This window comes from Enhydra lutris, unplaced genomic scaffold, assembly GCF_002288905.1.
Source record: "Enhydra lutris kenyoni isolate GAN:26980312 unplaced genomic scaffold, ASM228890v2 scaffoldscaffold6, whole genome shotgun sequence".
Classification (NCBI taxonomy): Eukaryota; Metazoa; Chordata; class Mammalia; order Carnivora; family Mustelidae; genus Enhydra; species Enhydra lutris.
This window is the reverse complement of record NW_019154090.1, coordinates 15236657-15254264: the sequence shown is the minus strand read 5'-3', so window position 1 is coordinate 15254264 and position 17608 is coordinate 15236657. Positions and strand designations below refer to the sequence as shown.

At 51.6% G+C, this 17608-nt stretch overlaps 1 protein-coding gene across 2 annotated transcripts; it reads right to left on the bottom strand.

Annotated features, from left to right (window-relative positions):
- Window positions 1-1081: 1081 nt before the first annotated feature.
- Window positions 1082-17608, bottom strand: LOC111141451 (translocase of outer mitochondrial membrane 34). 2 transcript variants are annotated; one of them, XM_022494018.1, is made up of 8 exons: window positions 17370-17608; window positions 13383-13482; window positions 12106-12258; window positions 8830-8999; window positions 5907-6054; window positions 2217-2343; window positions 1876-1991; window positions 1082-1359 (listed from the first exon to the last, which is right to left on the bottom strand). In XM_022494018.1, exons 1-7 carry the CDS (start codon window positions 17494-17496, stop codon window positions 1887-1889), a joined length of 930 nt encoding a protein of 309 aa, XP_022349726.1. In that variant the 5' UTR covers window positions 17497-17608; the 3' UTR covers window positions 1082-1359; window positions 1876-1886. The 2 variants fall into 2 exon arrangements, with proteins under 2 accessions (XP_022349726.1, XP_022349725.1); XM_022494017.1 differs by lacking the exon at window positions 1082-1359 and having other exon boundaries at window positions 1729-1991.

Genomic DNA, 17608 nt, shown 5'->3' with positions numbered 1-17608 from the left:
TAGAAAAAGCCCCCACAGAATTGCTTTTAGATACCTTCCCAAGTCCTGATTTTATCTTCTGTGTGTCCATTAGTAAACCAAGGTGCTTGCCTTCTAGACCTTGAGAAGAAAAAGTCAGTCAATTGTGAGGGGATGTTACCACTAAACCTGCCTCCCATCAGTTAAGAGTCTTGCCTGAGAGGTGACAATAAAAGGGGCACAGCTCCCCGCTCTGGCCCCTTGGCCATGCGGCACATGGGTCTGTGACCCCTAGAATCTGCTTAGTTCAGAGGGCTGTGGTAGCTCACAGAGCAGAAGCTCCTCCTTCAGAGCTCAGAAGCAGTGTGCTACCCTCTGAATGGCGCTCAGCACTCCTGTGACAGGAGCAAAGGGATAATGGATTCCCTCTGTTCTTAGGGTCCTCAGACTGCGTGCTGCTCCATTAAGGGGAAAACACATTGGGCGCCTGGGTGGCTCGGTCGGTTAAGAGTTTGCCTTCAGCTCAGATCATGATCCAGGATCCTGAGATCGAGTCTCATGTCAGGCTCCCTGCTCTGTGGGGAGTCTTCTTCTCTCTCTGCCCTTCCTCCCACTTGTTCTCTCAAAATCTTAAAAAAAAAAAGGGGGGGGGGGACAATTTGACTAGGACACAGACCAGGAAAGTACTTTCTGGGCTCCATCCTCGCCCTCTCCTCCCAGCTGGGGCCTATACAAACGTCTGTGGTGTCTGCTTGGCCTGCCTTACTGCTCTCCTCACCAGTTAAACTCCCACGTTAGAACTCAGTGCAAGCTTTACTTCCTCAGGGACCCCTTTCCCTCCCCAGGGTCAGGCGGGGCAAGCGCTGTGTGATGGCTCTAGAGCGCTTGCCTGGCTGCGGTTTGTTCCGGGGTTGTCTGGTGACCACCGTCCCTGCCCACCAGGGCCTCAGCCCTCTGCGAGCAGGGACATGGCTGGTCACCGATCTTCCCAGCACTGTACACAGAGCCTAACCCGTGCAGACACTCCAGGAAGTCTGTTCAACGAGTGTGCAAATGCTCAACACACTGTAGCTCTTTATTACTGCAAAGGTGCAGGCACAAAGCTGAAAAAGCACAAACATGAATACAGTAGGCATCTATGTACCAGAAAGATGTTTAATGCAATAGCTTGAATACACAGTTCAACAAAATCAGTAGTTTAGTTCAAATTAACTTCACGTTACAAAGAACCTAGAAGCTTGGAGGGGGGGCCACTGTTGAGGTCAAAAGAAGTCCCTGCCCAGAGTGGAAGGACACGGACTTCAAGAAGGCCTTTCTCTCCATCCCACCTTCAGGAGCGGCCACACCTCCGGACTCTTAAAACCACTTGGGCACCTCCCCGCAGGAGGCTGCGGCGCAGAGCTATGGACAAGGCCATCAGAGGGTCAGGATTCCGCGTCCTCACCAAAGCAGGGCCCAGCCAAAAGGCACTGGAGCTCAGAACACAGGGAACTCTGCCCGGGACAGGGCGGGGACGGCAGCCCTGGAGAACCAGCTCAACAGGCTGCTCTGGGTTCTAGTTTATCCCTCATGCCCCCCTAGCCCCCCAACCCCCGAGCTCAGTTTGCTCAGATGAACCACAGTGAGATGGGTCTGGTGCAGCTAGAAGGGCAGCCGTGGGGAGCACAGCTGGGGCAGGGACAGAGCCAAGTGCTCTGCCAACTGTCCGAGGCAGGCGGGGAGTAGGGACCGTTCCAGCAAAACAACATCTGGGGATTGTTTTTTTGTTTTACTACTCTGAGCTTAATTTGAACAAGCAAAGCCTCTTAAGGGGCGGGAAGCCGTCACCTCTGAGTCACATCCGAGCTCACTTGGGGATATGCTGGGTCCCCAGAGCAGGCCTGGAGGAGGGAGCTCGGGCAGAGGTTTCCCGCTAACCTTCTGGGTCTTTAGTTTAAGCTCTGGTTAACTTCCTGCTGCAACTTCTGGGCAGGGCCGTTTCTCGGCTCAAGCTGCAGAAGACTGTTGATGTCTTCAAAGCTGGATTTGTAGTCCTGAGAGGAGAGAGAAGGGGGCGAGGACGGAGGCCCGACCGAGGCGGGCTGGAGCGGCCAGGGTGGAGGGTCTTGAACCCCAGCCTCAGGGCCTGCCCGGAGCCACCAGGGCTTCCCTGGATGGGGAGGGACGTGGCCCACCCCCCCTCGCCCAGCCTACGCTCTGGAAGGGCCACCCCAGGCACTGGTGCCTCAGTGGGTGCCTTTCATTCAGGCTTTTCTTACCTTGAGTGCCTTGTAGGCTTGCGCTCGTCTGTAGAACGCCTTCACGTTCTTTCCATCCAGCCTGAGGGCTTCTGTGCAGTCCCTTACTGCTTCCTTGTACTGCTTCAGGGCCAAATGGCAGAGCGCTCTGATGGGAAAGGCCGACGGAGGTCTCAGCCCCTGCTTAGCCCCCCCACCCCAGCCGTGTGGTGGTCAGAGGGGTGATCTTGGAGTTGACAAACGGCGCTCTGAGCTGGTGGTCGCACACCCTCCTCACCCTTGGGGGGAGGCTGGCCCCTCTCCATAGCGGGAACCCGCGGGTGCAGCGCGGGGTGGGATGGGGGGAGAGGTGCCCCTTGGGAGCCCGGCTTGCGGCACTCCGCATCCTGACCGTGTGGCTCCATCCCTCAGGCCACCTCACACTCCCAGCCTGATATCTTTTGCTCCTGAAACCTCCCCCTTGATGGATTAAAGAGTCATCCAGGGTACCGGACCGTGAGGATGCGCACGTGGGCATGTTAGCGGGAAGGTGGAAGAGGCCTGCGGCTCACGCTGAAATGTGCCCAAACTAAGAGGCGCCGGTCAACGGCTCCATAGCGATAGGGGCAAACGGAGCAAAGTGTTAATGGGGAATTTAGATGGTAGGTGATTCAATGCACAATTCTTTCAACTTATAGTGTGAGAATTTTCATAATCATGGGAAAAAAACAGCTACAGAAACCCATATGACAAAATGTTCTGCATCTACGGGCAGAAAGTCTGTACACCTTCCCCCTTCTTTTCTCCAAAGATGGCCGCTAAGAACAGGTGTGTTGGCGCTCCCTCTGGGCCTCCATCCATCCATCCCCAGCATCTCCAGTGGGAGCAGTATTCACTTGGTTGGATGAACCATAACTTATTTTACCAATTCCTTATCTGGGGACAGTTTTCATTGCTTCCAGTCTGTAAACACAAGACACTGCCATCAGTGTCCTTGTGCATAAAACTCAGAGGCCTGCTGGGAGGGATCGTGGGTCAGTGGATACGGGCACTTATAATCTTTTTTTTTTTTAAAGATTTTATTTATTTATTTGACAGACAGAGATTACAAGTAGGCAGAGAGGCAGGCAGAGAGAGAGGGGGAAGCAGGCTCCCCGCCGAGCAGAGAGCTTGATGTGGGGCTCCATCCCAGGACCCTGAGATCATGATCCAAGCTGAAGGCAGAGGCTTAACCCACTGAGCCACCCAGGTGCCCCCCGGGCACTTAAAATCTTGACTGTTGTTGCCAAAATGCTCTGCAAAGGAGCTGCTCTCTGAGGCACCATCAATAACTTTCTATTTTCCTGTAACTGTACCAACCCTGGGTGTCAATCTTTAATTTCAATCAATAATGGAAGAAAACAAGATCCGTTTTAATGTAATTGCTCAGTATCTTTACATAAGGGTTTTTAACCTTATGAAGTCGAATTTACTTTTCCTTTAATGACCGCTCTGGTCCCTGTCCCCCACACCACAACAATTCCATTTTAATACTTTTCCCACTGCAAGATAATTAATCCGTGCATTCTCCTAGAACTTAATAGTTTTACTTTCCACATTTGAAACTGTGATCCACTTAGAATTTCTTTTAAAATATGGAGTGAGATAGGGATTCAGGTTTATTTTTAATTTTAAATGAGACTCTTCTGAAGGTCCATTCAGGGCAAGCTGTACGTGCGGGGCACCCGAGTGATATCAACTGCACAGAGAGAACGGGAGGAAGCCAAAGGCGATGCCCCGGTGCGCAGAGCTTCAGACACACAAGGCAGGGCATTTCAGTGGCATCCAGGATGTATAATTTCAGCCACAATGGAGGGAAAATTCAGTTTTGTGTCAAGTTATCAGTCCTCGAAATTAAATTTATAAATTCAGGGGCGCCTGGGTGGCTCAGTGGGTTAAAGCCTCTGCCTTTGGCTCAGGTCATGATCTCAGGGTCCTAGGATTGAGCCCCGAGTCGGGCTCTCTGCTCAGCAGGGAGCCTGTTTCCCCCTCTCTCTCTGCCTGCCTCTCGGCCTGTCAAATAAATAAATAATAAAAGTCTTCCAAAAAAATTTATAAATTCAATGTAACCACAACTAAAAGCCCACCAAGATACTTTTTGGAGTCTGTCAAAAAGAATCCTACTAGAAGGACAAAGCTAGAAGAACAAACCTGGGAAAAGAGCCAGTGATGCTCTGATTAAGAACAAGGAGAAAACCACCCCTACAAGAGAGTATAAAGCACTAATAATTAAAACAGTGTGGCACAAACACACTTGCGTGAAAAACCGTATTGAAACAAAACAAAGCATTGTCTTGAATACAGTAAAAATTCAGGAAACTAGACTATTAGAGGTCTCTCGCAGTATGAGACAAGTGAGTCCAGCAGGCCCAGGGATGGGGTTATCAAAATGCTGCTGCAGAAACCCAGAACAGATGGGCAGCAGCGCTTCCTTCCGGTGAGCCTGACAGACTGAGGGACCCCTGGTCTAATCAGCCAGTAAAACCACAGGTTCCAAATGCCAAAATCCACACTTTAAAATGAAAAGTTCTCTCTTGAACTTATTTGACAGCAAAACCTGACCCGCACAGGCCCGCGGTTACTTAGTCTGGAACACTGCCCCACATGAACATGGACTGTCCCTGTGTTTCAGGCAGAAATGCTAACGGTGAACTTCAGCCACTGCCCCAGAGCCTGTGGGAGTATTATGTGGTCCCATGTATGAACCATATGACCTTACTCAGATCTGGAACACATTTTTATCCCAAGAATTTTGCATAGGGAATGGCGAGACTGTAGTAAATCCAAGATTTTTTAACTAAAGAGTAATAGTATGTGTATGTTAGCAGGGCGGGAGAAACAATTGATAACATTTTTATAGTAAATCTTTTATAAGCAAGATTTGGCTCAGAGATGGTCCCTCGGTGAGTGTTCCAAGCTTCTGACAGTAAAACTAGTAGATCTCATCGGAGCCAGGTTGCAAGTCTGTCTCCACCATTTACTGGCCAGGTGAGCGGAGGTGAAGATGTTCCAGCTCTGAGCTTCTGATTTCTTGACTTGCAAAGGGGAAGGCCACTGACCACCAGTACGCCTGAGTGTGTGTAAAACCATGATTCCCACCCAGTAAAAGGACAGTGCCCCCCCACCCCCCTACCCCGTCGGTAGAAAGAACCAGCAGCCATGGCCGCAGCCCGTGGTGCGGGTTGTTCAACTGGGCCGCAGGTCACACCCTTCAGGCTAGGCGGGACCATCTCTCTTGCTCCCAGGCCAGGTGACAGGGAGTCCACACCCTGAGTTCTGTCCCTGTGCTGAGACAGGGCCAACCCACCCGACCGGAGGGTCTGGGGAAGCCGTGGGGCTAGGCCAGGGGGAGGGCTACGAGACAGGTGCGGAGGCCATGTTTGGGTGGCAAGCACACTGCTCTCACTCACGGAGTGTGCACAGCTGGACGGTTCACGAAAGCCTGAAGAGGAGGGAGGGGGAGAGAGCCCAGGCCCCATGGGGGCATCGCTCAGTTTCTATTCCTTTAAGAGAGAGAATGCCACCGGCCACACTTGCCTCCCAGTGATGAAAACCACCAAGTACGCCTACTCTGAGGTGCGACACACCGAGTCAACGAGAGGAGTGAAGAGGCCACCCCAGTCCGCAAGCAGACTTGGGGGGCGACAGCCAGCGTCCCACAAGCCCCCAGGGCAGCAGCTGCATGGAATATACCTGTTGCTGTACGTGGCAGACTCCATGTCACTAAAGGACAGGCTTTCACTGTACTTCTCAATAGCTTTCTTATGGTTCCCCTTCTTTACAAGCTCATTGCCTTCTTCCTTCAGAATTCTGGCTCTCTCCACATCCCCAGCAGAAGACACTAGATGCAAATTCAGAAGAGGAAAGAGCCATGGAGCAGGTGCCTGAGGGCCATGAGGCCTCACTGTCAGCGACCCTCTCCCGCGCCCCCTCCCCAGACTCCCTACACTGCTCTAAAGCAGCGTCCCCAAGGAAGGAGTCCCCCACGTGGCTTCTGGGAAATTAAACAGGTTCTCAGTCGGAGGCTGGGGACTCCCGACGGAAACACACAGAGACACACACGTCAGACAGATAAGCGGTAAAGGGCATGCTGAGGTCTAGTCCCCGCAGTGGCCCTCAGTAGCCGGGGACCTCGGGTGACCTGCCTAGTCTTGGGGACCTCAGTTCCTCTGTATACTGGGGCACTAGCAACCCGACCCGGGGCCAGTGTCAGGATAAAACCTGAGTGCGCCACAAAGTGCAGAACACCCGATCAACTTAAAGCAGGAGAGGAAGTAAGTATTTAAATAAGCATCTGAGAAAGAAAGGGTGTCGCTCCCCAGATCTCTGAAGACGGCCGAGGAGCCCTCTGTGTTGTTCTGAGCCTGGACCTTCCCTCACCTGCCCCACGCAGCTCGGCCTCAGCGCAGACGGACAGACACACGAGGCGAAACCCGGGCTGCTGGCCTGGCCCTCGGCCCTTCACTGCGCAGCCGCAACCACGCTCCAGCCCCAGCTCCCAGATCACCGGGTTTCTTTAATTTTTAAAAACTATCTTTATAAAATCCTGAATCTTTATGACATCAGTAAGGTTTTAGGAACAAAACTAACACCCTTACACTCATCCCTCACCTTCAGAAATGGAACATTTACTGAGACCTTTAAAGCCCCATGGGGGCCCCCTCCCCAAATCAACCCACCCCTGGAGGAAACCATGATCCCCAAGCCTGTGCTTTCTTCCCCCTTTCTTCCTTGGTAGCTTAACTCTATACGATAATTCCTATAAACCATTTGCCATTTTTTTTTTTAAATTTCATATAAAAGAATAAATGATTCTAAGTATTCCTATTCCTCTGTGACTTGACTTTACTCCTTCCCCTCGGCACTGTGCTCCTCAGACTCTGCTGTACTGCCGCGTATCCCTGTAGCTCGCGCTCAGTGCTCATTCATCCCTTCTGCTTGGAGATCTGCACCGTTTCCAGTTCTGTTGTCTGCGGTTGCAACATCCTGCTGTGAACCTTCCTGCCCTCTCCTGGGCGGGCTGCCGCATCCATATCCCTTCGGTTTTCCTCACGCTCCCCAACTCCACACAGCAGGCCTGGGGCCTCCCGCGGCTCCCCAGTGAGAACCACGCACTGCATTCTCTAGCTCTTTCTACTGACTCTGTCAGACATTCCCTTCCCTTCCCCACCTGAAGAACACCCCCCTCAGTCCCCCTCAGCATCCAGCTCCACTGGTCACCTCCTCCGGGAGGCTTTCCCTGACTCCTCCAAGCGCACAGGTGTCAGTTCCTGTCTCGAACTCCCCAAATACTAAAGGCTCTAAAGCACGTGTCCTTCCTCCCGTATTTGGAAATGCTGTTTAGGTGTCTCCGTCTCTTTTTATACTGAGGGCTTCCGACGGCCAAGACTGCCTGTCCTCTCTGTGTCACGCTGGAAATACATGGCACAGAGCTGGAAAATATATGGGCCAGTGACTCTGAAAGAATGAAATACTTAGTAGGCGCCCTGAAGCCATCGAGTTCGTTAGCACCCCACATTTCCATTCTGGAGAAGAGTGAGGGACACTTAGCAGGTTCCCACAAACCAGAGTGAATGCTACCCACGGCCAGATCCATTCCCTCATTCCCTTGAGGGCAGGGGAGTGACCCCGCCCTGCACTGCCGCCAGAGCGAGCCTGGAGCGCTCACCCACTGCACCTGCTCTCCTCAATGCCTAGACTCACTGGGCCCAGCTCATTCCCTGGGGCACCGCTGAACCGTGGCCTGAAGAATGGCCCCTCTATTTTACATGGTTGAGGTTGACAGTCTCCCGTTTTGGGGCTCCCTGGCTTTGACCTCCCCTCCCTATTCCACCTCCAGGGCCCCGTGTGGTGTGTGTACTCCTGGGGAAGCGGCACCCTCTCACTATGAAGGTGGAGGCGATGGCTTAGGGCCACAAAATCCCCCTGGCCCCAGTGATCAGTTCCTAGAGAATGGCCTGTGACCAAACAGGCCAGAATACACTGAGACAGTGTATTTAAAGGGATTTAAAGGAAAGAAACCCTCTCTTAGGGAGCTCTCAGAAGAAAACCACCTTTTTCTCTTCCTCTGGGCCACAAGGCATGGCATATTGTGGACGAGGCCAGGAACTACTTTATGGCTATTTTACCCCTGGGAGGGAAGACTGCCCCAGGACAAAGCAGACACACCAAAGAAGAGAGCTGAGACGAGTACCAAGGAATGGAGTCTGAGTCTGCTAATGTCGTGAGCTCCTGGAGCAAACCTAGCCTGAATCTGAACTCGTAACTTTCAGTTACATGAGCCGTTATGTTCTCTTTGTTATTTTTACCACATTGAGTTTTCTGTTCTTGCCACCAAAAACATCCTGGATCATCCATCCCTAGCGCAGCCAGAGGAAAGAGGAGGGAACTAACGCTGTATACCTATGCGCCAGACTGAGTGTCCAACGTGCCTTTTCGGGCTTTCTCATTGCCTTCAGGATTGAACTGAGAAGACAGTCTCTAAAAGGTAAAGACTTTTTGTTTCCTGGATAACTTTTATAGCTTGGCTTTAAGCAAGGTCAGGTTTTACAGGATTACTCTGAAGGTGGTGGCCAAGGGGAGATTGTAACACTCTGGGCAGGAAGTCACAGCTTACCTCTGCCCTTGGCGGTTGTGGCTTCTCTGAATTTGCCCTTAGTGTTCTCTTTGTGGTACTCCAAAGGTGAGGAATCCCACCTCTTCTGAGCTGTGACAGGCACCAAGGGGATAGAGGGCAGCTTCAGGCGCCACTCAGGCCCCAGCAAGTCCATGAGAGCTCTGGTCATTCTGGAAAGGCAGAGAAAATTACAAGGAGGTTTCTGACTGGGTCAAGAAGATACCCCTCCTCTCAGAAATCCAGAGGGGGTGTGTGAGAGCCACCATCCTTTTACAGCCTTGTGACACACAGCAGGAAGGGGACACAAGTCTGCACCATGACACGTCCACCCTGCCTGGCCCAGACTTGGCCACACTCTGTTAACCTCAAAGCAGTGACAGCTGCTTGTTAAGGGTGCTCAAACCTGGGGCACCTGGGTGGCTCAGTGGGTTAAGTTTCTGCCTTCGGCTCAGGTCATGATCTCAGAGTCCCCGGATTGAAGCCCACATTGGGTTCTCTGCTCAGCAGGGAGCCTGCTTCCCTCTTCCCCTCTGTCTGCCTCTCTGCCTACTTGTGATCGCTCTGTGTCAAATAAATAAAATCTTAAAAAAAAAAAAAAGTACGCTTATTAAAAAAAAAAAGGGTACTCAAACCTCACCCCCGAAGGACCACACACGCCCCCAAGAAAGGATCACGTCTTATATTTTGTCAGTGGATCTATTACAAGGCCATGCAAGCACCTGATGCGTGACTAATGCTCAGAGATTTTTATAAAATACAAATCTTAGGTTATTCTCAAATTTTGAAATCCTCTAACGCCTCCCACGTCCCTAGGCTGACAGGGCCTGAGATCTGGTCCCCTGCTCCTCCCCACTTCTACCGTGTGCCGCATTCCCTCTTGATCCAGCTGTTAGAGCCTCTGCCCACGCTTTTCCCTCCACCTGGAATGATGTCTTCACTTTCCATCCCCCACCCCCTTCTGGGCCCAGCTAACTTCCTTCAGATGCTGCTCAGGGATCACGTCCCTTTGGTTAAGAGATCTCCAGCCCGTAGCACATCACACGACACCCACCCAGGCCCTGTAATCATGTGCTTCATCAGTGAATAAAGCCAACCGTATGCTTTCTCTGCTCCAACAACTGTGCTCCCATGTGACTAGAAGGACGGTGTCCCAGACGGCAATCACTACAAACTCACGGTCTCTAAGGCCTCCAGCTGTCTTCCTGACTAGCACAGCTATGTCGAACCTCTACCCTCCTCAGCCCGGCTCCCTTACCCTCCCCTCCTTTTTCAGGGCAAAGTTCCAGGTCTCACTAACGCAAACCCACCTGCGTGGGCACTGAATCCTTCCTAGTTCTCTCCTGTCACACGTGAAGAAGTGACAAGGCCAGGCACTCCACCTCAGCTCTGGGTCTCACCTCGCCCTGCCCCCATCAGGAACCACAGCCAGCAGCTCTCCTCTAGCGTCGTCCTCTCTCTCCACCGACTCTAAGTGGCCACATTTCACTGTTTCCTCACTTTCGCCTCCTGGAGACCCCACCCTGCCATTTCAGCTGGACTCCTCTGCCTCTTCACGGCCGGGCTTCTTGAACCCACTGCCATGCAGGCTTCTGACCTGCCGCATGCTTCCATATAACCACAGCCACTCTCCTTCTTAAACCCACAAGTCCACTTCACTCATTGGAACACCTGATGGGAATGAGGTTTTCATCCTTCTGGAAATACTTCTTCCCTAAGTGCTCTGAGTTTCCTCCTCCCCTGCAGTTGCCGTCTCCCTGAAGTCCCTCAAATGTTGCAATTTTCAAAACGCAATCCTCTTCCCCGGGCTCACTTGCTGTGGGGGTCTCTTTTTCTCCCACAACCTCAACCCACCTCTATGCTGATGACCTCGAATCCATAGTCTGCCTTATATTTGTCTCTTTTGCTCCAAAACCCATGTAGATACCAACCACTGTCCTCACACCTCTCATCTCACGGTCCCCTGCGACTTACCGTGTCACCCACCAGGATGTTTCTTCTATTCTTCCCTTCTCACTAACGCCAACATCCAAATTCACTGAACTACTACCTAAATGTCCCCAAAACTGGTCCCACTGTCCTCCTTCCGCTATCTCCACCATCTGAGCTACCGCCTAACCCTTCTGACTCTGCTCTCCTTCACGTCATCCAGCAACACGGGAGCCAGTGAGCTTTTTCTCTCAAATCTGCTCAAGTTGCTCCCTTGCTCAAGACCCTTTCACAAAACCTCACTGTGCCTGGATTAGGTCCAGGCTCACCTCACACGTCCGAGCTGAGCTCCTTACCAGCAGTGCTAAGTGACATGGGACTTCTCACAATTCCTAGAACACATCATCCTGGCTCACCCTGGCAGTTGCCCTTCCTGCTGCCCTGGCCCCAGATCTCTTCGTTTCTCAGCCTCAGCTCACCTCCTCTCCAAAATCCTGACTGGCTTCCTCCTTCCCCCAGGGAAGGTTAGGTGCCCCTTTCTGTCCCCTCAGCCCCCTAGGCCTCCTCCTACCACACCACTCACCATACGGTGGTGTGCGTGGCTATGACTGACTGGGGTTCCCCAAGAGACTGGGGGTTCTGTTAGGGCAGGAAAAGCTATGTGTCAGGGATCAGCCCAGGCCCTAGTGCAAAGTCGGGGACACAGAAGTGCCAGATTCTCTTGAATGACTGAATAAAAGAAGACAGAAAGAAAACAAGTCAAGCTAAAAATGATACACTTAACACATGCCACGAAGTCCTGGAAAGGGTTGCTGCGAGTGTGGTTGTTGGCTCTCTAGTGGCCCATGCAAAGAGGGGAAACGTGACCAGTTACACAAACGAAGGCAGCCACGAGGCAAAAACAAACCACCACTCAAAAGCCCAGAACAAAATGGTGCCCAACGGGCCTCGAGGAGGCATCACAGTACCAAAGGCCAACCCAACTCTGCAAACACCACCCTACAAGCCTCGTGTCCCGGCTGCCTGCACCTGTGTCCTACTCTCCCCACTCTAGTTAGGTCTATGAAGCAAGAGGGGTCTTCCCCAGGGCACCCGGCACAATCCCTTACACAGAGCTCCAGAACCTGTTAGCACGTGAATGAACCTGAGCAGCGGGGCCATCGAGCCATCCACCCTCTCACTCTGACCCCTCAGGGCCCTGCTAACCATGACCGCGGACTCTCCTTCAGCACTTTCACCATGTGCTCAGCAGGTCTCAGGGGACCCCCAGGAGCTGACCAAAGCCATGGTCCCGAGTGAATCCAGGAGGCCAGGGAGTTCCGGAGAGACCACCTGAGGTGTCAGGCTCACCTGTTGAGACCTTCCACGGCTGACGCCACACTGTCATCGATCTGCAGCACGGTCTTGTAGTCCACATAGGCCAGGGGGTACTTCTCCAGAGCCTCGTAGGCCGAGGCCCGCCGCAGGAGGGGCTTCATGCTGAAGGGAATCAGGGCCAGCGCTCTGGAGCAGGAGGCAGAAATGTCATCCAGCTGCTGAGGCACCAGGGCTCCCCCCACAGCTCCTTCTACGCAGGGTCATCTGCGACATTCAGCGTACAGGAGGTCACAGCTGGCACAGAAACGTGGCTAAAAATGTCAAACCTCAGCAGAGGAACTTTCCAACTTAGACTGAAGTGAAGAAGGGAGGAAGGGTAGAAAACCACTAAGGCTGTTAAATCCAATTTTCTGAGTCACACCCCCCCCAGATCAAGAACAAGCGCCCGTGGCTTGTACTCTCCCACATGTTCCTACAGAGTCCGACCCGGTGGGAGAAAGAGGCTTCGCCGTCAGCTGGAGTGGTGTCTGAATTCCACCTCTGCCACCGACCACGGAACGCCAGGTAGATCACCTTACGGCCTCAGTCGGCCGCAACCCACTTCTAGCCTGGGCGGGACGGTCAACTTACCCCGCAGAGCGGTCATGAGCCCTCCGGGAAGGAAACCCAGCATGGGCCCGGTATGGAGCACCCGAGCACAGGCCCCGGGAGCACACTCGTCTCTCCTCCTCTCTCAGCTATCACCAGGGCATGACCCCAAGGCGATGCCGCAGGAGAGCGGGTCTGAGAACACACGCATGTTGCCAGCTCAGGGACGAGAAGAGCAGGCAGGGTCAGACTGGCCGCAGAAGAAAGTAGTACAACAAACTGCTCAACATCCTTTACACCTCGCGATCGACGGACACCTTCTTCTCCTTGCTTCTTTTGAGGCGATTCAACTAACCTCTGTCCCTCTTCCTTTCCCTCCTGCACACATCCACCCCAGAAAACACCAGGGCGAGCCAGTCACAAGCCTGCACCTCACCCTCATCGTCGGGTCCCCGATCTCACAAGGCCCGTAAGGCTCACCTCTAAGTCCCCACCTAAGCCCACCCTCTAAGACTCCCACTCCGTTGGCAGACTCCAAAGACATGAGTCAGGGGCCGCAGGCACCACGTGGAGCCTCCTATCCTTGGTGACCTGGTGACACTCGGGGACACTTCCTCCTTATCTGACACAGTCGGAAGCGCTGGGATCGACCCCAAGAAGAGAACAGGCCCGATGAACACAGCCTCCTGTCCTGAGACCCCGGGGCTGCCCCGCCCACTTACGAAGTGCAGTCCTTGATGCAGTCCCTGCAGTTGCCATCCTTCAGGTGGCACGCTGCACGGTTAGAGAAGAGGATGCTTTCTTCTTCCGGGTTCGAGCAACCTGCCCAAGGGGAAGAGAAAGCATGAAATTAACAGAGTGGGAAATGGACGCCCCAGGACTCTGGGGTGTATTTCAAACCCGGAGCTCTCTGGGCTTCCTGATGGCGCTTGTTGGTCTGAGGGGCTGCCAGCAAGCTTCCTGCCACTCACAGGGAACCAATCAACTTCTCTTTCGCTCACTCCAGCACACAAGTCAGGACCAGGCAAAGGACAAAACATGAACCAGCTGGCTTCTGCTCAAGGATATCCATACTGTAACTACATGTGTGTGTGAATTTTGTTACAAAAAGCACGTAAACCCAATGAGAGGGGTTTTTGAAAAAGGAAAAGAAAAATGTGATAAAGAGACTGAACAGGTCAGGGGCGCCTGGGTGGCTCAGTGGGTTAAAGCCTCTGCCTTCGGCTCACGTCATGATCTCAGGGTCCTGGGATCGAGCCCCGCATCAGGCTCTCTGCTCGGCAGGGAGCCTGCTTCCTCCTCTATCTCTGCCTGCCTCTCTGCCTACTTGCAATCTCTGTCTCTGTCAAATAAATAAATAAAATAAAATTAAAAAAAAGAGAGAGACTGAACAGGTCAGAGACGAATCCTACCTGGTCAAATCAGAGAGGACTTTGCCAAAGAAGAGTCCTCTGGGTCTGGCAAGAATATGCAGAACTTTATCAGGGGAAGGATTCGAGCAACCCAGTATGGAAGAGAATTATCAGACACTTTCCTAAAGGTAATCCTTATCCTCAGGAATATCAGAAGCCCATGTCTTTTACTGTGTGGCCACAAAGACTTTCAATTTTAAAAAATAATTTTTTGGGGTGCCTGGGTGGCTCAGTTGGTTAGGCGTCTGCCTTGGGCTTAGGTTATGATCCCGGAGTCCCGGGATCATGCCCTGCATTGGGCTCCCTGCTTAGGGGGGAGCCTGTTTCTCCCTCTGACCCTCCCCTCTCTTGTGCTTTCCTACTCTAACTCTCTCAAATAAATAAATAAAATCTTTAAAAAAATAATTTTTCAACCACTTCATACCCACTAGCACAAGCCATCACGGAAAGCAAACAAACCAAAAACTCCAAAAATTATTAGATGTTGACTCAGTAATTCTACTCCTGAGTATATACCCCAAAGAAGTAAAATAAACTCTTTCCTGAAAATTACAAAACATCCAGAAAACAGTGAAACAGATACTTGACATCCATCCCTGGACTTGGCAATACATTGTATTTGTTTCCAACCTCTTTCATTTTTGAGATGGCTAAAGCTCCATTCATCCTCACCCTTTTCTCTTTGCTTCCTCCCCAGACCCCCAGAGGTCAGCACAGTTCTGAAGTTGGTAGGTAACACCCTCCTGTAGTCATGCTTGCCTTCTTCTATTACCTTCGAATTCACAGGGAAGAGCATATTCCATTTTATAGCTTTCAAAGATTTTCGAAATTAAGTGGCACCCCACTGCTTATCCTTCCACAACTTACTTTTTTAAACTAAGTATGTCACCATACCGAGGCATGACAGTTTTCATTCAATATCAACAGTAACAAACCAATAAAATCAGAACGTCCCCCCTTATTTTGCCAGGCCCTGAGTGAGACAGCAAAGTACAAGAAAAAGTAGAATATATTCTTGCTCTTGAAGAATAAGCACAAGTACTCAAAACTCATAGTTATCTCAAGGCGCTAGAGCACGGATGCACAGAAGCAGCAGGGGTGTGGTGGGAAGAGCAGCAGAGGAGCCGAGGATCCTGCCCCTGAGCCCGCATGAGTCACTTGATCCCTCTGATCGCATGTGCTCCCCTATCGCATTAACACACCACTTTACAGACTTGCTGGAAGGGTTCATTTTGTTCGCTTGCTCCCTGCTGTCCTTTCAAGATCAGCAAAGCTGAGCCGAGAAATCAAAGGATTTGCCCAGATATTACCAGGAAAATCAATAGCAAGATCAGAACCAAATGCTGGTCCCCAACTAAATCTACACCAGGCAGCCCTTCTAAGGATCCAGAATAAATCCATTCAAAAGCACATGCTTTTGCAGACCAGCTGGGGTAGGATGAAAGAAAAAGGTAGAAAATCAATACCTCAGATTCATCAGTGACTTCATCAAATGAGGCTGAGATGAGGAAGTGGGCCTAAAGAGGAGTGTTCTAGAAAAACAAGAGGGGGCCAAAGGGGGGCTTGAAATTGCACAAGGTCAAACAAGACAGATTGGACTTTGGAGAGGATTTGAGGAGAAGCCTGGCAAAATGATTCAAAACTCGGACTTGCAAATCAGACAGACCTGTTTTCAGATCCTGCCTCTGATGTCCTCATTGTATAACCCAGGGTAGACAGATTTAACTCTTCTGGACTCCTCATCTATAAGGTGTCTTATCCTTGGTTTGTATGTAGACAAAAAAAAAATGAAGTCTGTAGTGTCTAACACATAGTAAAGCACTCAACAAATGAAGGAAGGCAAAAGGAAATAGGTACTACAGGAAATGAGGGCTCATGGGTAAGGCACTTTGGAGGAGAGGTTTGGGCCAGTGGACTGTGGTTGGTTAGAATGAGGCTTAACTCTTCTCCAAAGTGTCTTACCCATGAGCTGGAGGCTGGGAGAACTGGTAAAGGACATGCTGCTCCTCTGTTTAAAACAAAAGTTGGGGTGCCTAGGTGGCTCAGTGGGTTAAGCCTCTACCTTTGGCTCAGGTTTTAGGGTCCTGGGATCGAGCCCTGCATTGGGCTCTCTGCTCGGTGGGGAGCCTGCTTCCCCCTCTCTCTCTGCCTGCCTCTCTGCCTACTTGTGATCTCTCTCTGTCAAATAAATAAATAAAATCTTAAGAAACCAAAAAAACCCCAAACTCCCCAGTTGTCTCCCATCATGGAATAAAATCCAAACTCCTTACCACAGCCTACTGTATAAAATGCCTACACAATATGGCTCTATCTAACTGACCTCAATATTTACTCTTCTTCCACTGGCTACTATGCTCTGGTTCCTGCAACACACCATGCTTAATCCTGTCTGGGGGCCTTTGGAATGAACAGTTCCACCTGGAATACTCATCACCCAAAACTATGCACTTGGCTTTTTCTAATCATTCAGACATCACTTCAAAGGTCACTTCTTCAAAGTTGTCCTTGACCTTCCACTCCAAAAGAGCTCCCCAGTCACCTCTCTTACCAAATCACTGTGTCTGTCTTCTTTGCAGCCCTGATGGTTATCAGACAGGCCTAGTTTACATCCGGGTAAGTTAAATGTGGTATGTCCATACAATGGAAAATTATGCAGCCTTAAAAAAGGAGGAAACCATCTGTCACATTGCTACAACATGGGATTATAATCTCCTTGGGGCCATTAAGGTAAGCAAACTAAGTCAGTCACAAAACACAAATACTGTATGACTGGACTCATAGGAAGTTAAACTAATCAAAATCACAGCTACCAAAAGTAGAAAGGTGGAAACAAAGGGCTGAGGGGAGGGAAGGAAGATTAGTGTTTTAGTGGGTACAGAGTTTCACTGCTGCAGCGATCTGTTGCACAACAATCTGAATGTACTTAATACTCCACTTAAAGACGGTTAAGAAGGTAAATTTAATGCTGTTTTTTACCGCAATAAAAAAAATAGTGATAAAACACCCACTGATATGGAGATATGTTTGGGATGAATCAATAAGTGAAAAAGAACCAGTAATAAAACCGTATTACAATTAAAAAAAAAAAAAAAAAAGCAGAAAGGCTCAAGGAAGTTTCTCGTAGGATGCCGAAGCGGGGAATGGGCAGGAAGGGTGCCCGGTGGGCCTGTTGAGCCAGCTGGCCCGGGGGAAAGCAAGCCGCAGGCACCCTGGGCAGGAGCGAGGTCTGGGCGGCCGTGGCTGGGGACGCCGCGGGGAGAGGCCGGCCTGGTGGGGAAACCGGGGCCGGGGTCGTACCTTGCGCCTGCAGCGTCCGCAGCGCGCGGCTGTAGAGCACGGTGGCTTCGGCGAACTGGCCGTTGCGGAAACTATGGTTGCCGGCGGCGCGGAGCGCCTCCACGGAGTCTGCGAGCTTGGGGCCCATCCCCGGGGCCGAGCCGGCGCACCGGGCGGCGCGTCCGTTACCGCGCTGAGGCGTGCGCAACAGCGTCCCGGCGGGAGCACCGGCCAGCGAAGATGCGACGGCGACCGCCAAC